The sequence below is a fragment of the Pseudopodoces humilis genome, chromosome 20 (assembly GCF_049639895.1).
Source record: "Pseudopodoces humilis isolate 2021_Gansu_Grassland_sample_001 chromosome 20, ASM4963989v1, whole genome shotgun sequence".
Lineage (NCBI taxonomy): Eukaryota > Metazoa > Chordata > Aves > Passeriformes > Paridae > Pseudopodoces > Pseudopodoces humilis.
Genome location: NC_142219.1, coordinates 9,782,645 through 9,799,960, shown reverse-complemented (window position 1 = coordinate 9,799,960; position 17,316 = coordinate 9,782,645). Strand labels below are relative to the sequence as shown.

Below are 17,316 nucleotides of genomic sequence, written 5' to 3'. Positions count from 1 at the left end.
AATAGGGGGGGTCTCCCATGTGCCAGCATATTCTGCTAACAGGAAGATGATTGCGTGACCCTTTTCCTCCCCCCTTTCCCCTTTTTTCCTCTTCCCCCCTTTCCCCTTTTTTCCTCTTCCCCCCTTTCCCCTTTTTTCCTCTTCCCCCCTTTCCCCTTTTTTCCTCTTCCCCCCTTTCCCCTTTTTTTCTCTTCCTCCTTTCCCCTTTTTTCCTCTTCCCCCCTTTCCCCTTTTTTCCTCTTCCCCCCTTTCCCCTTTTTTCCTCTTCCCTCCTTTCCCCTTTTTTCCTCTTCCCCCCTTTTCTCTTTAGCTTTCCCCCTTTCCTTTTCCTCTTTTGCTTTCCCCCCTTCCTCTGAGCGGTTGCTGGTGTGGTCAGTCCCTGTTCCATTCTAGCACGTCTCTCCATTCCATCCCTGCTGTCTCTCCTGGTCTGTGGCTTTGCTGAAGGGGATGAAAGCAGCTGAGCTGATGTGCTTGGAGTGACCCTGTGTGTCCCCTAAGGCAGCCTTTGCTCTGTGGTTGGCAGGATGGCACCAGAGGTGATCCTTGCTATGGACGAGGGGCAGTACGACGGGAAGGTGGATGTTTGGTCTCTGGGGATCACATGCATCGAGTTAGGTGAGTGAACACACAGCAGCTGAGGTGGCTAATTAACTCTGCAGTGTGTTGGGAACTCCTGCAAAAAGGGAAGATCATTATTCCTCAGCAGTTTTCCCCTTTAAAATGTCTGACTTGCAAAACTCTGACATTGACTTAAATCTTTTTTTTTTGCTGGCAAATCAAGAGTAAGCCACTAATGCACTGTGCTTTCATGTTAGTCTGGTGTGCTCAGTTATTCCCTGGAGAACCAGAACATTTTGCTCTTGAGTGAGAGGAAACTATGGTTTGTCATCTGTGTTTTCAAAGCTGCGCTCTGAGAAAGTTGTCCCAGCTGTCGTGTCAAGGGAACTGGTGTCCTACGGATCGTGTGTCAGAAGGGACCTACATTTAATTTTCAATTCTTCTTACTTCCCTGCTCTCTGAAACAAAAATCTTCCGTCTCAGCTGAAAAGTTTGTGCCATGAATCATCGTGGGCAGGTTCTTTACAGGAAGAGAAGGGTTTGCACTGCAAAGGGCAGATGATACACATCCACAGAGCCTGGAGCAGAGGTGGATGTGATGGCAGGTACACAGAGCAGACTGAGTGTGTCTTTCAAGTTTGAGTATTGACACTGCATGTCCTGAGTAGATTATTTTCAAAAATCAGTCTTGATATGGATTCTGCTTAACAGCACTAATAACTTACAGTGTGGGTGAGTTCACTGAAAATGTCATTGGTGAATGTTTAATCATCAGAAATGTGTGAGATAACAAAGAGGGGGATGTGCAGAAGAAATGTTATCTCTGAACTGAGATGGTGTAGATGACCAGTAACTAACATGGCTGTATTTCATGTGCCAGCATGCTGACACAGTCTGTATTTTGATACAAAGAATGCCAGAACTGGAAGTTTTAACCTTCTGTTGTTGTGCATGGCCAGTGATTTTTGTTTGTTTGGAGTCCAGGTGTGTTACAGCTTCTCAAGGAGTAAATCACAGCAGTAGGAGAGAGGCTGTGCAGCCCTCTGTAGACCAGAATTTATGTGGAGCTCTTTATTCAGAAACCTCAAAGTCACTTTAGAGAGATGATGGATTTACTTTCTTTAAAAATACCCTTTTAAGAAGCATTCAACTTCTTTAAACTTCAAACTTTGCCTTTGTATGATTCCCTGTCTGAACAGGAGGTTAGGCAGCAGTGGGAGGAAATCTGTTGAGCAGCACTTGGCTTTCTTTGAATGCTGATGTCTTAATTCCTCGTGTAGCTGAAGTAAGTAGTGATTAAGGAAAAGCAAATGTGGTTTGCAAGGGACTGCTCTGGCCTGAAAGAACTGAGAAATCCTGGCACCATGACCTTGGTGAGAACCAGCCTCCCCTAGAACTGAGTTCTGCCCTCCTGAGAGGTCAGGGGCTGCTGGGCAGGTGCCCTCTTGGTGCAAGGACTGGGAAGCATTTCAGTGAGAGGGAGTTCATGGCACATCTGGAAAGTGAATTTGGTGACGTGTCCCACTTGGTCTGACAGGTGAGGCAGGCAGCCGCTTCTTCCTGCAATCCACATGTTCCAGCAGTGCATCAAAGGTCTGTAGGGACTGATACAGCATGACCTGGCCCTGAACTGTGCTTAAGATTAGTTTTACTCAGTTTCAGCTGATTTTGCCACAGCAGATCAGGTGTGAGATGTTACAGTGAAAGTAAAATTTACTGCAAACTCTTCCTTATAATTTTTATCCTGCTCTCTCTGGATTTTGTCATCCCTCTCCAAGTGAATTGCAGCTTTCCTTGAGTGGGCGTCTGGGTTTAACTTGGAATATTAAAATAATTGGCCTAAGTGTGATGACAACAGCACTGAGTATTGATTTAGCAGTGATACCCTGCTCATACTTCCATACATTTCTTTTTTTCCAGACAGCCTTATCACACCTTTCTGTTCTTTTCTCTTTCCAGCTGAAAGGAAGCCTCCACTTTTCAACATGAATGCAATGAGTGCCTTATATCACATAGCCCAGAACGATTCCCCTAGGTTACAATCAAATGAATGGTAAGAGAACCATTAACAGCTGATTTTTGTTGTTTATTTCCCTGAAAATGCCTGTGACACTGCACAGTTCAAGCCTGACAATGAATGTGTTGGTTGCAGTACAGTGATCTGTGTGTGTTCTCAAATCTTGTGTAGGCTGGCTCAGTTTTGACCTTCTGTCACTCTGGCTGTTCTACAATCTAAAAGTGCGGAGGTGTTAATTCTGGGGTGTAGCTGCTGCAGGAATTAAAATATTCTCAGATGTGTTAAACCAGCCATGGCTCAGCATCAGCAAAGTTTCCAGCTGCCAAAGATCCCTGTTGGCAGAAGAGTTGTTAGCATTGCTGTGCAGCTGACATGTGGAGAAAGGGAGGAGAATGTGGAGGTAATTGGATATTTTTGTCAGTGGGTGACTCCAAAAGCCCTCAGAGCTCTGTGGCCAGTGCACACTCCCTGTGCTCCAGGCTAGTTCCAGGGTCTTAGCTTGGCCACAAGAACACTTCGTTATTCTGTGGGAGCAAAGTTCCCGGTACCCAAGATTGGAATGTTGCTGTGGGGTGATGCTGGGCAGAGTCTGCAGAAGGCTTGAAACAAAAGCTCCTGCTGAGGTGTAAAGTTCCCCCATTTCTCTGCTGGGCGTTTGAGCAGCACAACTGTTTAATTTCTGATCATTTTATCAATCCAGTTTCCTTCTTTCGTCCTCTCTGTTTTGCCCATTTTTCAAGGTTCCAGGAGCTTGCTCTGCTGCCTGCAGCCTGATCCCCACGTTCTGTGCAGGATTTGCAGCACAGAGCAGAGACAGCTGTGGATTAGCACAGCACCACCTCAGAGTTCTTGCAAGCACTTGTTTACAGCGCCCTGTTTGCTCTCTTGGAGTCACCAAGGTGCCTTTTGTGCTCCTTTTAGCTCCAATGGCACCAAAAAGATCAGTTTCCTTCTTTCTTTTGGGATAAAACCTCAAATAAAAAGCCTCAAGTGTTGAACTGAGCATTGAGGGGCTTTAGAGAGTCAGGGTTCCCTCTGTAACCTCCCAGAGATCAGTCCCAATAATTCCGCTGTCATTTGTTTTTAAGCAGTTGAAGTAAAATCATAAATAGTGACTGGTACATGTAGTTGTAACTTGGTTTTCAGTTTGTGCTGAGGGATAGTTGTGTGTCCCTGTTCTTTCAACAACATTTAACTGGGAAAGAATTGGTGAGATCAACTTGGAATTTGGAAAAACCCAGTTACTTTCTCTTCCTTAGAACTTAAGAACAAATTAGTCATCGTTTTTATTTTGCTTTGCACTGCTAAGTTTGAATGTATTCCAGATACTGAGCTTTTTTTTTATATTTAGATTTTTAATTTTTTTTTTAATTTTATTTTAATTTTTTTTTTTTGCAGGTCAGACTCCTTTAGGGGGTTTGTTGATTACTGCTTACAGAAAATACCTCAGGAAAGGCCATCATCAACAGATTTGTTACGGGTAATTTATCAAATCCTTTCCAGAAATCTGGGGGAAATCTGTTTGTCTACCAAAATAATTGTAAAGGTGGTGAACAAATATTTGCCCTTACAAAAATCCACTCTTTGGTTGCTTTTTTTGTTTTCTTTTTCCCTCCATTCATGCATCACACTTAGCAGTTAAAAGTAGCAGACCCAAACCACCAGACCCAAAAGTTGTTTCAATCCCTTTTATGGTTTCTGTACTGAACCCAATTAATTAAACTTGTTTTGGAAACAAGTGGATCATTTTGGAAGGGGTTTTTACAGGTCCACAATTGCCAAGAGCCTGTAGGAGGGGGAGCTGGGAGTGATGTGTGTAGAGTTTGCCAAGGTTTTGTCAGTGAATCATAAATCAGTTCCAGTTTAAGTCATTTGGGTTCAGTTTACCTGGGAAATTCAGGAATTGTTTACAGCTCCAAGGGCTTTGCTTTTGGGAAATTCAGCAGCAGCCTTCTATTAGAAGGTAGGGGGATGTGAAATCCTGTCCAGCCCCTTTTCCATCAGGCTTTGGCTTTTCTTTTAAGTATTGCCTTTCTTTAAAACTGATTATTAGCCCTGCTCTCCCTCTGGCTGCTGGTGCCAATGACCTCTCCAGGTAAATGATGAATGAGCTGTTTGTACTCCCTTTGGCACCTGGTATATTTTTTTATTTCCTGTGGTCCATTTGTGCTGTGGCAAATAATCAGTGTTTTGTTCCCTGGTTCTGCTTGTAGCACCCTGACCAGCTAATAGGTTTATGTTGTGGGTTTTGGAGTGATTCATTCCTGGGGATTGGCAGCCTTGCTGCTTTCTAGGAACAGGCTGAGTTCATTGAAGGATGTGATTTCAGGAGTACCTTAGGTTGGAGTCTGTACAAACAATTAGAGCTGAGATCTGAGCCCAAAATCTTGTATATTCCATATTTTATATTTATGTTTTATTTATATTTCTCTCTGCCCTACACTTTTCATGTGGTCACGTTTTAATATTTGAGTGCACACATAGAATGGATTTAGGTTCAGGATCATGGTTCCAAATGCTTCGCTGCTTTCTAAAAATTAACTACAATGAGATAAAAATGGGTTCCTTTTTTTCCTAATCATAAATAAGCTGCAGATTGTTACTGTTCACAGAGAAATAAATGGTGGTTATCTGCATTGAGGAGCAGAAATGATTCATTTTGTTTCTGTGTGAAATGATGTTGAGAACTTTTAGCTCTGATTCAAAAATAAACACCATCACTACAAGCAAAAAATGGGTACTGAAATGACTGGCTGTCCCCACTAGCAAAACTCAAATGCACAACAGTTTGAATTCAATTAAAAACGAGAAACTAGCTTGTGGCATGGTGCTTTCCTTGTTTATTTACAAATCATTAAAAGATGATTAGCTCATCCTTTCAGCTCTTTTGTTGAAGGCTCTCATTTTAGGGCGGGCTGAGGCTCCATGTGCTGGTTATTCCAGCTCCAGGGCATGAATTCACTCTCGAGCTGAGCCCACAGGAGAGCTGTGAGGCCAAGCAGGCCAAGGTGACCCTCCTGAGAATTTCCTTGCAGGTGGGTCCAGCTGTTGAGGCTCTAACAAAAGCCCCTTGTGGCATTTGCAATTCATGTTTTTTCACCCAGATTTCTTTTTTTTTTTTTTTTCCATTGCAATTTTTTTCTATTTTCACTGTAGATTTTTCTACAAGCATGCAGAGGATGTTTGTGCCCTAAAGCCATCCCCCTTGGGAACTACTAAGCAGCTGTAGGATCCCATATAGAGCACTGGCAAGTGTACACTCAGGTTTTCTGCTTTAGCCAAGGTTCAATGGGAAAGCTGGAGACTTCTATATCCACTGCCAGCTGCACAGTTCAGGGAGAATGTATCTGATAAATCAGAGAGGAGGCTTTAATCATGTTCTTAAATACCATTAAAGAATTTATTAAGTCTGCACTTAAAAACTGTGCAAGAGTTGGCAAGAGCCTGATTTGATTTCAACTCTGGCTACAAAAGCTTTAGGTATAAATAAACTTTGTGGTCTCCTTGCTAGCTTTATGTGCAAATTGGAATAGATGGATGCAGGATAACTCTTTGCAGGTTGATTCTTCTTTGTTCTGGATGTATTTTGTTCATTCCTTTGCCTCCAAGGTTTGAAGTGTGAACCAGCTCAGGAAGGGACAAGTCATCTGCATAGCCTGGAGAGCTCAGAAAACCTGACCCCAGCACGAGCTCAGTGTGTTTGGAGTCTTTGAGAAAGGGTATTACCAGTTATTGAATAGGAACAGTTAAATTGCAGAATGGGAGCTGTCACTTCAGGGCTCTGGGAAGTCCCCCACTGTCTGGTTTAACCCCAGAGTCTGAAACGAGGTGTTGTATTTCCTTTAACCCAGCACGATTTTGTCCGCCGGGACCGACCACCCAGGGTGCTCATAGACCTCATCCAGAGGACCAAGGATGCAGTGAGGGAGCTGGACAACCTGCAGTACCGGAAAATGAAGAAAATCCTGTTCCAGGAGACACGGAATGGCCCCCTGAACGAGTCCCAGGAGGAGGAGGAGGTACCCGGGATTTGTTACCCCATTTACACTGCTACAAGTAATTTAATTTTAGGGCCAGGGAGATGTTCCTGTCCTTAGGGTGGCAGAACAAGCACAGCCCAGGTGAGGAATGGTGTTGGAATATCAGCTGCATCAGCAGAGAGACAGGACAGGATAATGAGTGATAGTCCTCGCTCAGTGTAAAAGCTGCCAATTACTGTACATGTGAAACTTGGGATTTTTTTCCAGCACTGCCCTTTCTTCTGGAAGCCTTAGGGAAGAAACTCATTCTGAGGGAGGTTCTCTGTGAGAAGTGGCTCCCAGCCTGTGTGGAGGAGGGTCTTTGACAGCCCAAGCTTTCCTTTCTCATCTGCACAGTCAAAACAACTCCATTAATGTTAATATTTTTTCAATTACCATAACTTTACTGTAAAGTAATTGGCCTCTCATGAGCTGAAAAGCAAATCACTGAATTAGTAAGACTTATTTTTTAAAAATTCTTTAATGTTAAAGAAGAAAAAGGTTAAAGACCTAAAATGCAGCTTCAGTTTAAATCTTGTAATAAATAACCCACTTAATCAGCATATGATAATTGACCCTAACTGTGGTTGAGAGAAGGAAACCAGTCATTTTTCAATTGATGAGCTTAGGTGGAAATTAATGTCTCTTGGTGCAGGCACAATGCATAAATAAATCTGTGACTGCTTCCCAATGAAAAACACTGACAGACAAATTGATGTCTGTGCTCCTTTTGCTCCAGTGGAGTGAGGCAGTAAGACACAGCAAGCTCAGAGGATCTTCAGGGCCTTGGGTTTGAGGTTTGGGAGTGTCAAATGCTCCTTTAAAGCTAAATGGTTAATGAAATGGGCATGTGGGTCTCAGGTGGAGCTGGCACTTTGTGCCCCTCCCTCTCTGTGAAGATTCCCCAAAGGAGCAAGAGCAGCAATTGCTGTGATTAAAGGTCCCTTCCAGCTTCCAGACCTGGAGCTTAGCAGGGGACTGGGGCATTGTCAGACCTGTGCACTGAAACCTTCCAGTTTCTCTCCCCACGTGTGACAAGCTGTCAGCAGAGTGCCAGGGCATGGGTTTCCCACTTCCAAGCTCAACAGGAAACACGTGGTAGTGTTTGGCTCCAAGGTGTGTTCTTCTGTTCCTCCTGTCCCCACTCCTGAAGAAAGCAGGGAGAAGAGCTGTTGTTCCTGCAGGGATGGCAGGGATGCAGCTGACACTCTGCATGTGCACAGCATGCTCTGCACTGACCCTGAGCCCTGTCCCACCACAGGAGGTGTCACTGCTCGTGTGTGTCACTAACTGGGCAGGGAAAGCAGGCCCAGCATGTGCTGCAGTTCCTGCTGAACTGGGGACAGAACCTGCCCCAATGGAAATGCCACCAGGCACTTCCTCCTTCTGCCTTGGTCTTTCTAAGGTGGAAGATGAGCCTTAAAAATCTTTAACATGCAAAATATTACTAATGCTTTCCTCAGAGCCCTTCCAAAAAGGTGAAAGTTGAAGTCAGTGCTAAGGTTGCGTATGCAATCTCACCTCTGTTCTTCCTGCATAAACATTCATTAATTACACAGCCTCAGATCCTTCATTATGTGATTTCTTCTGCAGCTCTGTATAAGCATCCTGAAAATATTTTAATTCCCCTGTGCCTATGTTCTCTGTAAAATAGTATTATTCTGGATTTTAAGTGCTTTCATGCAGGCTCTGAATGATCTGCTGATTGCTTAAAAAATAATCACACAATCAAAGGCAAATCTGTCAAGTCTCAATTTTATCTTTCTGTCGGTCTCCAACAAAATGAGTTCCCCATTAATTGATTTGTAATGGAATTCTCCCCAAGCTCCCTTCAGAGGCCAGGGCAAACTGGATGCAGCAGCAGGCTGCTCATTTTAGTGAGTCAAGGCTGCTTCACCCCAGGAGCTGAAGGATGTTCAGAGTTCTGTCCTCACTGTGAGCTCCTTGTGAGCCTCTTTGGTGCCAGTAGTTAATTACAAAGGACTCCATAAATTCTCTAAATCAGTCCAGACTAAGTGCATACTCAGGCACTACTGTACTCCTATGGGTATTGAAGAAGAAAAAAGGCTGCTAACTCCTGATACTTCTCTTTAGAATCAAAAATACCTCTTATACGAGGGATCTTTATGTATATCCAAGTTTTAACTCCTACAATAATGCAGGCTCGTCTGAGTCAGATTCTTCACTCACCTTGATCTTGGCTGAAAACACAAAGTTCAAGGGGTTTTTAGCTTGATAAAATCGAATTGCTGACTGCTTGGGGCATGGAGGACATGTTCTACACCATGTAGAATATATCAAATAATAAACAGGTTCATTGTCTTACATATTTTCTGATTCAGGAAATGTGTTAAAGCAGATCCTGACTTGAAGCATCATTTTAATTCAAACCTGGATCATTTCTCTTAATTATGAGGCTCCTTCCACCAGCCATCCAGTATTCCTGGATGTCTCCTATCAAGCCAAGATCCATGCCTGAACTTAAGGATATGTGGAAAAAAACTGGCTTGAAACCTGATCTAATCAGATTGCAGGGGAAAAGGCAGAAGCTGCCTGCCCAATATGGAACATTCCAGAACCCAAACAGCCCTTTGAGATGTGCAGTTGGCAAAAGAATGCCCAGAGACCCTTGAAGTCTGCAGAGTCACCTTTAAAACAGTCTCTGGGCGTGGCAGGCACGTGCCGGGCAGGTGATGTCCTGCGGGATCTGTAACTGATGCCCCTTGTTTTATAGGACAGTGAGCATGGATCAAACCTGAGTAGGAAGATGGACAGTCTGGGCAGCAACCATTCCATCCCCAGCATGTCTGTGAGCACAGGCAGCCAGAGCAGCAGTGTGAGCAGCATGCAGGAGGTCCTGGATGAGAGCAGCCCTGAGCTGGTCATGATGCATAGTGACGAGAGCACCATTAATTCCACCTCCTCCGTTGTTCACAAGAAGGTACGTGTGCCCTGGTGCTCTGTGCTCAGAGCAGGAGCTGCTGCTGGGCTTGCCAGAGTCAAGTTCTGTGGGGTTTTTGTCTTTAAAAGCATCTAAAGAACCTCTGCCCATGAAAAGAGGTTGCTACAGAAGGAGCTGTCAGTGCCTAGGCAGGGTTACCCAGACTCCCCGCATGCCCAGCCCTGCATGTGCACCTCTTCCTCTCTGCTTGAGACATCCTTCTTTCCTTGGGAATGCCTGTTCTGTGTCCTGTGCTGGTCCTGGCAGCCAAGCTAACCCTCTGCCAGGCACAGTGTGTGATTAAAACCTGCCTGCACTTGGATTTCCCTTGTGAGGATTGGAAATGTGCAGAACTTCGGACCCTTCCCACGAGGTACGTTTGGAGTCAGGTTCCACTCGATGCTTTCCTGCTCCTTTGCTGCATGCTGTGATCTGATGCCTTTCATTTTCTGATATCAAGCTAAGATTGTCTAGCTGTAAGCCAGCATCTCATCTCCACTGTTTGTCTGACTAAAACAGTTCTGGCTTGGCCTTAGCAGTGTCATTTGCTGGTGGGCAGCAAAATGTAGGTTGGTTGTGTTGGTTTCATTTGCAAGGAACTTCAAAGTGTACGTTTGCTTTTTGCCAGAGGAGCTAAAACATTGCAGCAGCATGAAAAGTATGAGTTTCTTGTCTGTAAGGTTACAGGAAAGCTTGGTTGTAGCTAACTAAATATTTGTAAGCAGTTTTTCCTCCTGAAGTGCAGGGTTTGTGTCATTGAATATTAAGAACTATTGAAAAATTTTGTTTTCAACAAAACATGATCTTGCATATTTAAAGATGCTGGCAGAGAAGTTGCAAAGGTTTTAGGGGTTTGCCTCTTTCCTGAAGACACTTGACAGCATCTTTAGAGAAGATTGTTTATTCAGAAAGGTGAAAATAAGATGTAAGGTACCAAATGCCAGCCCATGGAAATGTCCTGCATGAAGAGCAGCACCACTGATGGATGTTCTGGGATGTTATGATTGGAGCTCTTTCTTATTTTGTATAGGCATTCAAAATGTGTGTTAACTTAACTTTCATGTTGTTAAATAGCCATATTTATTAGCGCATTAAGATGGAAGTTTGAGGGACTGTTTTACACAGAATTCACTGGTTATAATGACTGCTCAAAGTTGATAAAAACAAAACATGAGCTGCTCCCACCAGACATGAATGGCATTTGTGAAGGGAGTAGAATTCCTGCTTGTTTTAAGACTAATGTTATGTTTTATAAAGGCTGTGTGACACTTGTGAATTACAAATACAGGATTTCTGATGCTGTAAATTCAGTCCTCCTAGACTTGTGTGTAACTGTTCAGTTGAGTAGGATGCACAAACAGGACACCACATGGAAGTTTTTATCTGGTTTGAAAAAAACCACACTTGCACCTGAAGTATTACAAAAGAAATCATCTCTAGATCGCTTAACACAGGAGTTTTAGGCTAGTTCTGGGAGCAGAAAGCCCAGGTCTGCACCGATGGTCTTCACAAAGCAGTTAATGATTGTCTAGGAGTGCTGATCCTTGGAGTAGATTACTTCTCCATTGGAAAATGTTCTTTTCTGCTGTATGTAATTCATAAAGCAGATTCAGACTTGGTGTTGCAGGACATATTCCAGTCTGCAAATACATTGTTTTAATTTAGTACACTATTTTTTTTTTTCTTTGTCACTTTGGGGAATGCAATTTTAAATGGAAAACTGCTTCATGTGTGTATTAATACATGTGAAGAGACTAAAACTGGAGCTGGACATTTCAGGGGGGTTTACATCCACATACATCCCACTTTATTTTCCAGGTAAAGTTCCTTGTTCTGCCAAGATATCAGTTTGTCTTTGTGCTTTAACTGTGCTTCTGGAAACTGGGATGAAGCTGAGTTTTGGTACTCTGGAGCCCCTCACAGACACAATGGAAAGAACCTTGGGTTCAAGTTTAATTTAAACTCTTGTTTTTCAAATATTTAATCAGCCTTTAAAGGCTAGAAAGAAAATACTCATGAACATAAGCAGCATTTTGTGGGTATAGGGTCACACACGAGATGGCTTTGATGTGGGTGAAGTCAAAGGTGTTGTGTAAAATTGTGGTATTCCACAAATGTGTTAATTAATGACCTCCGGATTGTGGAAGGGGTCCAAGATGGCAGAATGGCCTGGAGTGTTGGTTTTTGCTGTGGCTCAAAGCTCTAAAGTGCCAGAGGCCTTTTGGTGTTTTGGGCCACAGCCCCAGAACGTCACGTTCAAGTAAAATGTAGGATGGAGGAAAGGAGTCTGTGGTGGTGTGAGATGCAGCTCTCAGCCTTCAGCACTTCCAGCTGCTGCCTGGTGTGGAGAGCCAGGCTGGGGTGGCCTTGGCTTGGAGGAAATCAGGAGCAGCCCATCCCTGTGTGGTGCTTGGCTGGGAGAAGCCTCCAGCATCCCACGGAGCACTCCTGGCATCTGTCCTGTGACCAGCTACCCTGAGGCAGAGGCTTAGGGAAGAGGCTGATGGAGTAAAAGCACTTGTAAACAACTCATTCTCTTTCTTTTTTTTAACAGCTGCTAGTTGGCTGTAACTTCCAAAAATGTTTTGTGGTCACAGGGTAAGTGAAATGACCTGCTCTGATCCAGTTAATTGTCACTGGCTATGCTAGTTCACGGCAGCCAAGGTGCTTGGGGTTTGCTGCATTTGGGATGAATCCTCTGTGGAAAACAGGCACAGCCTTATCCCTTCCACAACACAGCAGAGCTCTGTGGTTTTACACTTGTGCTTACAACAAGGGTGACTCTCACCTGGCAGAGTACACCTCTTAGGCTGGAAGAAAAACCACCAAACAGGAATATAATATTTGAAATAATACCAAGCCATAAGTGAATGTGGAGCTTTTTGTGTTATTTAGTTTATAGCTGTGTCCTGAACTCCTGGGAGGAAAAAAAAATGGCAATCATGTGAGCTACTCAGGCAGGAAACCCATCCTTGGGATCAAACCCTGCTCCCTCAGGAGGACACCTTGACCACCAGCATATTCTGTTCAGGAAATTCAGATGTCTGGTTTGGATGAGGAAGTTTTCCTTGCCCTTTTGCAGGTTGGTGAGCTCCTCCATGTCTATCTCAGTATGTTCAGTGTAAGAGCTCTGGGTCTCTTCTGAATATGGTTAAATAACTCTGCTACTCCATCCAAGGGTCATCTTGCCTATGGATACACATTCTCACATCCATCTCCCTTTAGGAGTTGTTCAGCTGCACAGGTTGAGAGCTGAAGAGTAAATTACAGCTCTGATACAAACACAGTTGTATCTGAGAGCCCCAAAAAAACAACAAAACACGGCAGGGAGTTAAACTCCAAATGCATTGTGCTTCAGAGATGCATAACCCAGATTTTAAAATCAGATAAATATCAGTTAATTCATCCTAAAAATGAGGATAAAGATTTTTGGCTCCCAGAGCAAGACAATAAAGTGAGTATAGGCATCAGCTGGTGCATCAGAGATGTTTTGTCACCTGTTTTGTCCAGCTGCTGGTAAATGGCAGTGTGAGCACAGGTGGCTTCTCAGAAATATTATTTCATTGTCCTCAATGCATTTATTATTATTTTATTTCTGCAAAACTATAATGATAAGGTATTGTAATCTTTTAATCCAAACAAAAAAAGCCAGTACAATATTGGGTTTTTTTCAACTGCAGTATCAGTTGTAGCTGTTTCTTGCTTCAATCTTAAAATTATCGGTGCTTTCTGAAACTTGGGCAGTAAAATGTCAGGGAAATCTTGTGATTAAGATCTGATTTATAATAAAAAGAGGAAAAAGAGGATGTTTGTAGTTGATCATCACTAATTCTCACCCAGTGTCTGTAATAATAAAGTACCTTTGCAATAACTGCTGCAACTTGAGTGACTTCCCAGATCCTGGAAATTAACCTGTGCACATCTCCTGTTGCTGCTCCAATTAATTTCAGCATTTGTGGGGAATTTTGTGCATGGAGAGAGCTTAAACCTGTCTGTCAATTATCGAGGCACTTAATGCAGTGCATTAAGACAAACGGTGCCACATTGTTGTTTTTTTTCCTTGCTCTTTAAATTCCTAGAAAGCAGGGATTTGCTGCAATTCTGTAGAAGTCCTTAGTGTGGCTTGGAAATTGCCTTTCCTGTTTGTGTAGGAGACTGGCAGCCCTTGCAGTTGGAGTCCTCCTGTGTCTGTGGAGGTTTCATTTGGTGTGCATAGCAAAAAACCCCCGTGTGAAAGGGAGAAGGTGGAGGTGTCCCAGCTTTGGGCTGGGCAGAATTTGGATGGTAAAGGCCTTTTTTCGGTGAGGAGAAGGATGAAGAGAGAGTGTGTGGTAGAACTGGGATGGGACTCAGAGCAAAATCCACTCTGTGGTGGGTTTTGAACTCGTGGTTTGGCACAAACTCATTGTGAGGTGCTCAGGCAATACACCAGGAGCAGCCATTCAGATCCAGCTGGAAGCACCACTGGAAATTCTACCAGCTCTGCTCAGATAATCCTGTGGGAATATTTGAGAAAGGTTTTTGCCTGGCAATGTCCCAGCCAAATCCCCCCTTTGTTTTGGTCAACCTGAAAACTGTTTATGAGGATGATACAGTCAGAAGAACAAATTATTCCTTGAGTAGGAAGTTGAAGATTCTGGATGGTTGGCCCTGAATTAAAGGATTTTAATGACCGAGTTGTGAGCTGAGCATGCCCAAAGTTGCATCTTTAAGGCAAATATTGCAAAAAACCACAGAAAACAGGTAGAAAATGAAGTGTATACAGAAGATATGTTACTTTAAAAACAAACCAAGGTTTGAAGTGCAGATTTGGGGCTGAGAGGTACCCTGACTCAAACTTGATGAGTTTCTGGGGTGCTTTCAGTCAGATTTTACTTACTGGGTGCCTTGAGCTAAGTTAACAGTTTCGGGTCTTTGTTTCCCATGCATATGAAACTAAAGGTTGGAAATAAAATTTTCTTATCTGTGCCAACAGTTACAACTGCAGTATCTCTTAGCAAGTTTTTGGGAGAAGAATTCTATTTTAAAATAAAAGTAGCAAAATTCTATTTTCCTGGGTTTGTAGGGAGGTGTTTGTCTTTGCCATCAGTCACCTCATCTGAGGAAGGCTGGTGGAGATGTGGCTCCTCGTAGGTTTATTTCTCTTACCAGCTGTCCCTGGGGCAGTGGAACCTGTTAGATTTGGTAACTCTTTGTGCCAGGTGTTTTTATTTTTGGTAGTGGGACAGCTTTTCCAAAAAAATATTGTGCCTATGAAGGTTCCCTGTGCTTAGCTGAGAGCTGGTGGGTGCCTGTCTGCTGCAGAATGCTCACATCCCTGATTAAAGTGTGCTAAGAACAACCACGGAGTTTTCTGTCCCCTTGAAATTGGTCCTTTGGCTTGCTCAGTTGCAAAGGAATTTTCCCATTCCTTACCCAGCTGAGTTTGAAATGCAGAATGTGGCTAATTCACGTTCCTGAAGCGCAGTTTAATTCTGCTCTGAGCTTCTCGTGTGCACTGAGGTAACCAGAGATCCCATAGAACAAGGCCAGAGTGACACTCTGCTCTCTAAAAATCCATCTCTTGGATAGCAAAAAGTAAATTACAGATTAATTTTCCATCATAAAAAGCAATTGCAACTTAAACTTGTTTTTTTAGGTGGTGTTTTGGAGCATTCTGAAAAGTCTGAATGCCCATTTAAAAAGTCAGGGGTTTTTGTCAGTGATTTGCAGCTTCTCTGGATTTAATATTTCCCATTCCCCCTGCCATACCAACGTAATGGAGAGAAGGGAGATGATCCAGAGATTGGGGTATTGCTTAGTAGGCTCTGGGAACCCTGTGCACTCACAGGTGCTGCTGCAGGCTCAGTGTGTGACCAGGGGTGACGTTTGTCCTGTCCCCACCTTCATTTCGTGGTGGCTCCTGGGTGCTGATGTTTCGTCTGTGCTTCAGGTGGGTGAGTCTGGTGTGGGTCTTCACTACAGGCTTTGAGATCCCTCTGGTGAGGATGTGGGTCAGATGAAGCCGAGTGATGCTGTTGGACTTAAAATGTTGAACTAGGGTTTTTTGGGGTTGGCTGTTCTAGAGCCTCAGATGTGGCTCATTCTCAGGAATGTGGGCAAGTCCAAGAGCCCAGCCCGTCACATCAGTGTGAACAAGTTGGAGATCTGTGATCAGCCCAATTCTCAGTGATTCCTCCTGTGGTCTCACTGTCTTTCCTGTCAGACAGTGCCACAAATGCTTGGTATAAGGATGACCAATACAAAATGAAACTGCAACTTTTTGTAACGCTCTGTATCTCTGTGGAGAACTGTCTTTTTTAGCTGTTCTGGCTCATTCTGTGACGCTTGTGTGGGTGTAGAGGAGTTGGTGCAGACTTGCCTCTGTGGTGGCCTTGGGCACACTGCAAATGCAAGGGAAAGGTGAGCATGGACTGGGAACACTACAAAGGAAGGATAAGGAAAGGTTTTGGGGTTAAAGCACTTGTAATCAATGCAATGTTCAGCTCTTGATATCAGCATTTCTGCACCTAATTGGCTTTTGCTTGAGCTCATTTCCAGAATCCTGTTGAAAAGGTCTGAATGTGTGTGGGTCCAGGTGAGAAGCAGCTGGAAACGGAGGCCAGCAGAGGGGAAAACCAGGTGTCTGTGGGGTGGGAAGGGAGCATGGGGGTGACAGCAGTGTCCTGATGGAGACCCCATTCCATGGTGGCTGCTTTCTCACTGTGGGGCTGCCCTGAGGCATGGCACAGTGGCAGAGCTGGTCCTGCTCCTGGAAGCAGCAGCTCTTCCCTTCCCTGCAAGGGCTTCCTGGGCACTGGCAGGCTTTGTTTTGCACCCCACAGAACTGGAAACTTGATTTAATTCAGGAAGAATCTCAGTCCTCCGGTGAGGTTTTATGAGCTGGAGGTTGAGGATGGGAGTCATGACCCTGGTGGGTGACAGCGTGGCCCTGCAGAGCCAAGGCTGGTGGGGTGTGCTGTGTGTCCCAAGGCTGCTCCATCCCCGAGGTGTGCTGCACATCCCTGCAGGTGCGCTCGTTTCGGCACTCACCATTCCAGTGGGGAAAATCGTGGTGGTGTGGTTTTTTTGCTGGTCTTTCTGAGGAGGGTTTCTCCCGGAGCTTTGTTCCACTCCCAAATTTGCCCGTGCCGTTTGGAAAAGGCACAGGTGCTCCCGGCGAAGCCTTGCCAGGGAGCAGGAGGGAAGCAGCACCGGGAACCATTCCTGCTAAAACCTGGGAGCTGTTGCTTTAAAAAGGGAAGAGAGGAGGAAAAAAAAAAAAAAAAAAAAAATCCTTTGTGGGCTGTGGAGAGAAAGTGCTAGAACTGTGCAGGATCATGACTGGAAAGCAGGATCCCTGAGTGGTCACGGAGGCTTTCCTGGTCCTCTCCAGCCTGCCGTGGATTTAGCCAGGATGCTCGTCCCCCACAGCAGATAGCAAACGAGGGACAAAGAAAGCCTATCGAGGACACACGGCTCGGCAAAGGGAATGAGGCAGGATGTTGCTGTGGTGTTAAAAGGGAACAGGATCTCCGTGGCTAGACATGGGAATCACGTTTTCACCAGGATCGCTGGGTTGCAGTGCTTGAACCCGACCTTCCCGAGGACTCCGATCGCCCTGCTCTGCTTTCTGCTCCCGGCTGGCTTTTTTCTGGCACATATGTAATACTGGAGGTTTAAAAAAAAAGAAAAAAAAGAAAAAAAAAAAAAAGAGATTAAAAAAAAAAAAAAAAGGCAGCCCGATCCAGGGATTCGGAGGCATCCTGCTAGCGATCAGCTGACGCGCCGAGCTGCAA

The 17,316-nt window shown here is 44.4% G+C and overlaps 1 protein-coding gene across 5 annotated transcripts in view; it reads left to right on the top strand.

The window, feature by feature from the left end:
* Window positions 1–17,316, top strand: part of TAOK3 (TAO kinase 3) — a 74,119-nt gene that overhangs the window by 40,361 nt on the left and 16,442 nt on the right. For 3 of the 5 annotated variants that reach the window (XM_014253914.2, XM_088064905.1, XM_014253915.2), the window contains 5 exons: window positions 527–618; window positions 2,521–2,614; window positions 3,977–4,058; window positions 6,430–6,597; window positions 9,332–9,538. In XM_014253914.2, the coding sequence (XP_014109389.2) occupies window positions 527–618; window positions 2,521–2,614; window positions 3,977–4,058; window positions 6,430–6,597; window positions 9,332–9,538 (643 nt within the window). Of the gene's footprint in view, window positions 1–526; window positions 619–2,520; window positions 2,615–3,976; window positions 4,059–6,429; window positions 6,598–9,331; window positions 9,539–12,092; window positions 12,137–17,316 lie in introns of those variants that run through there. The other 2 variants (XM_088064906.1, XM_088064908.1) reach the window with 2 other exon arrangements.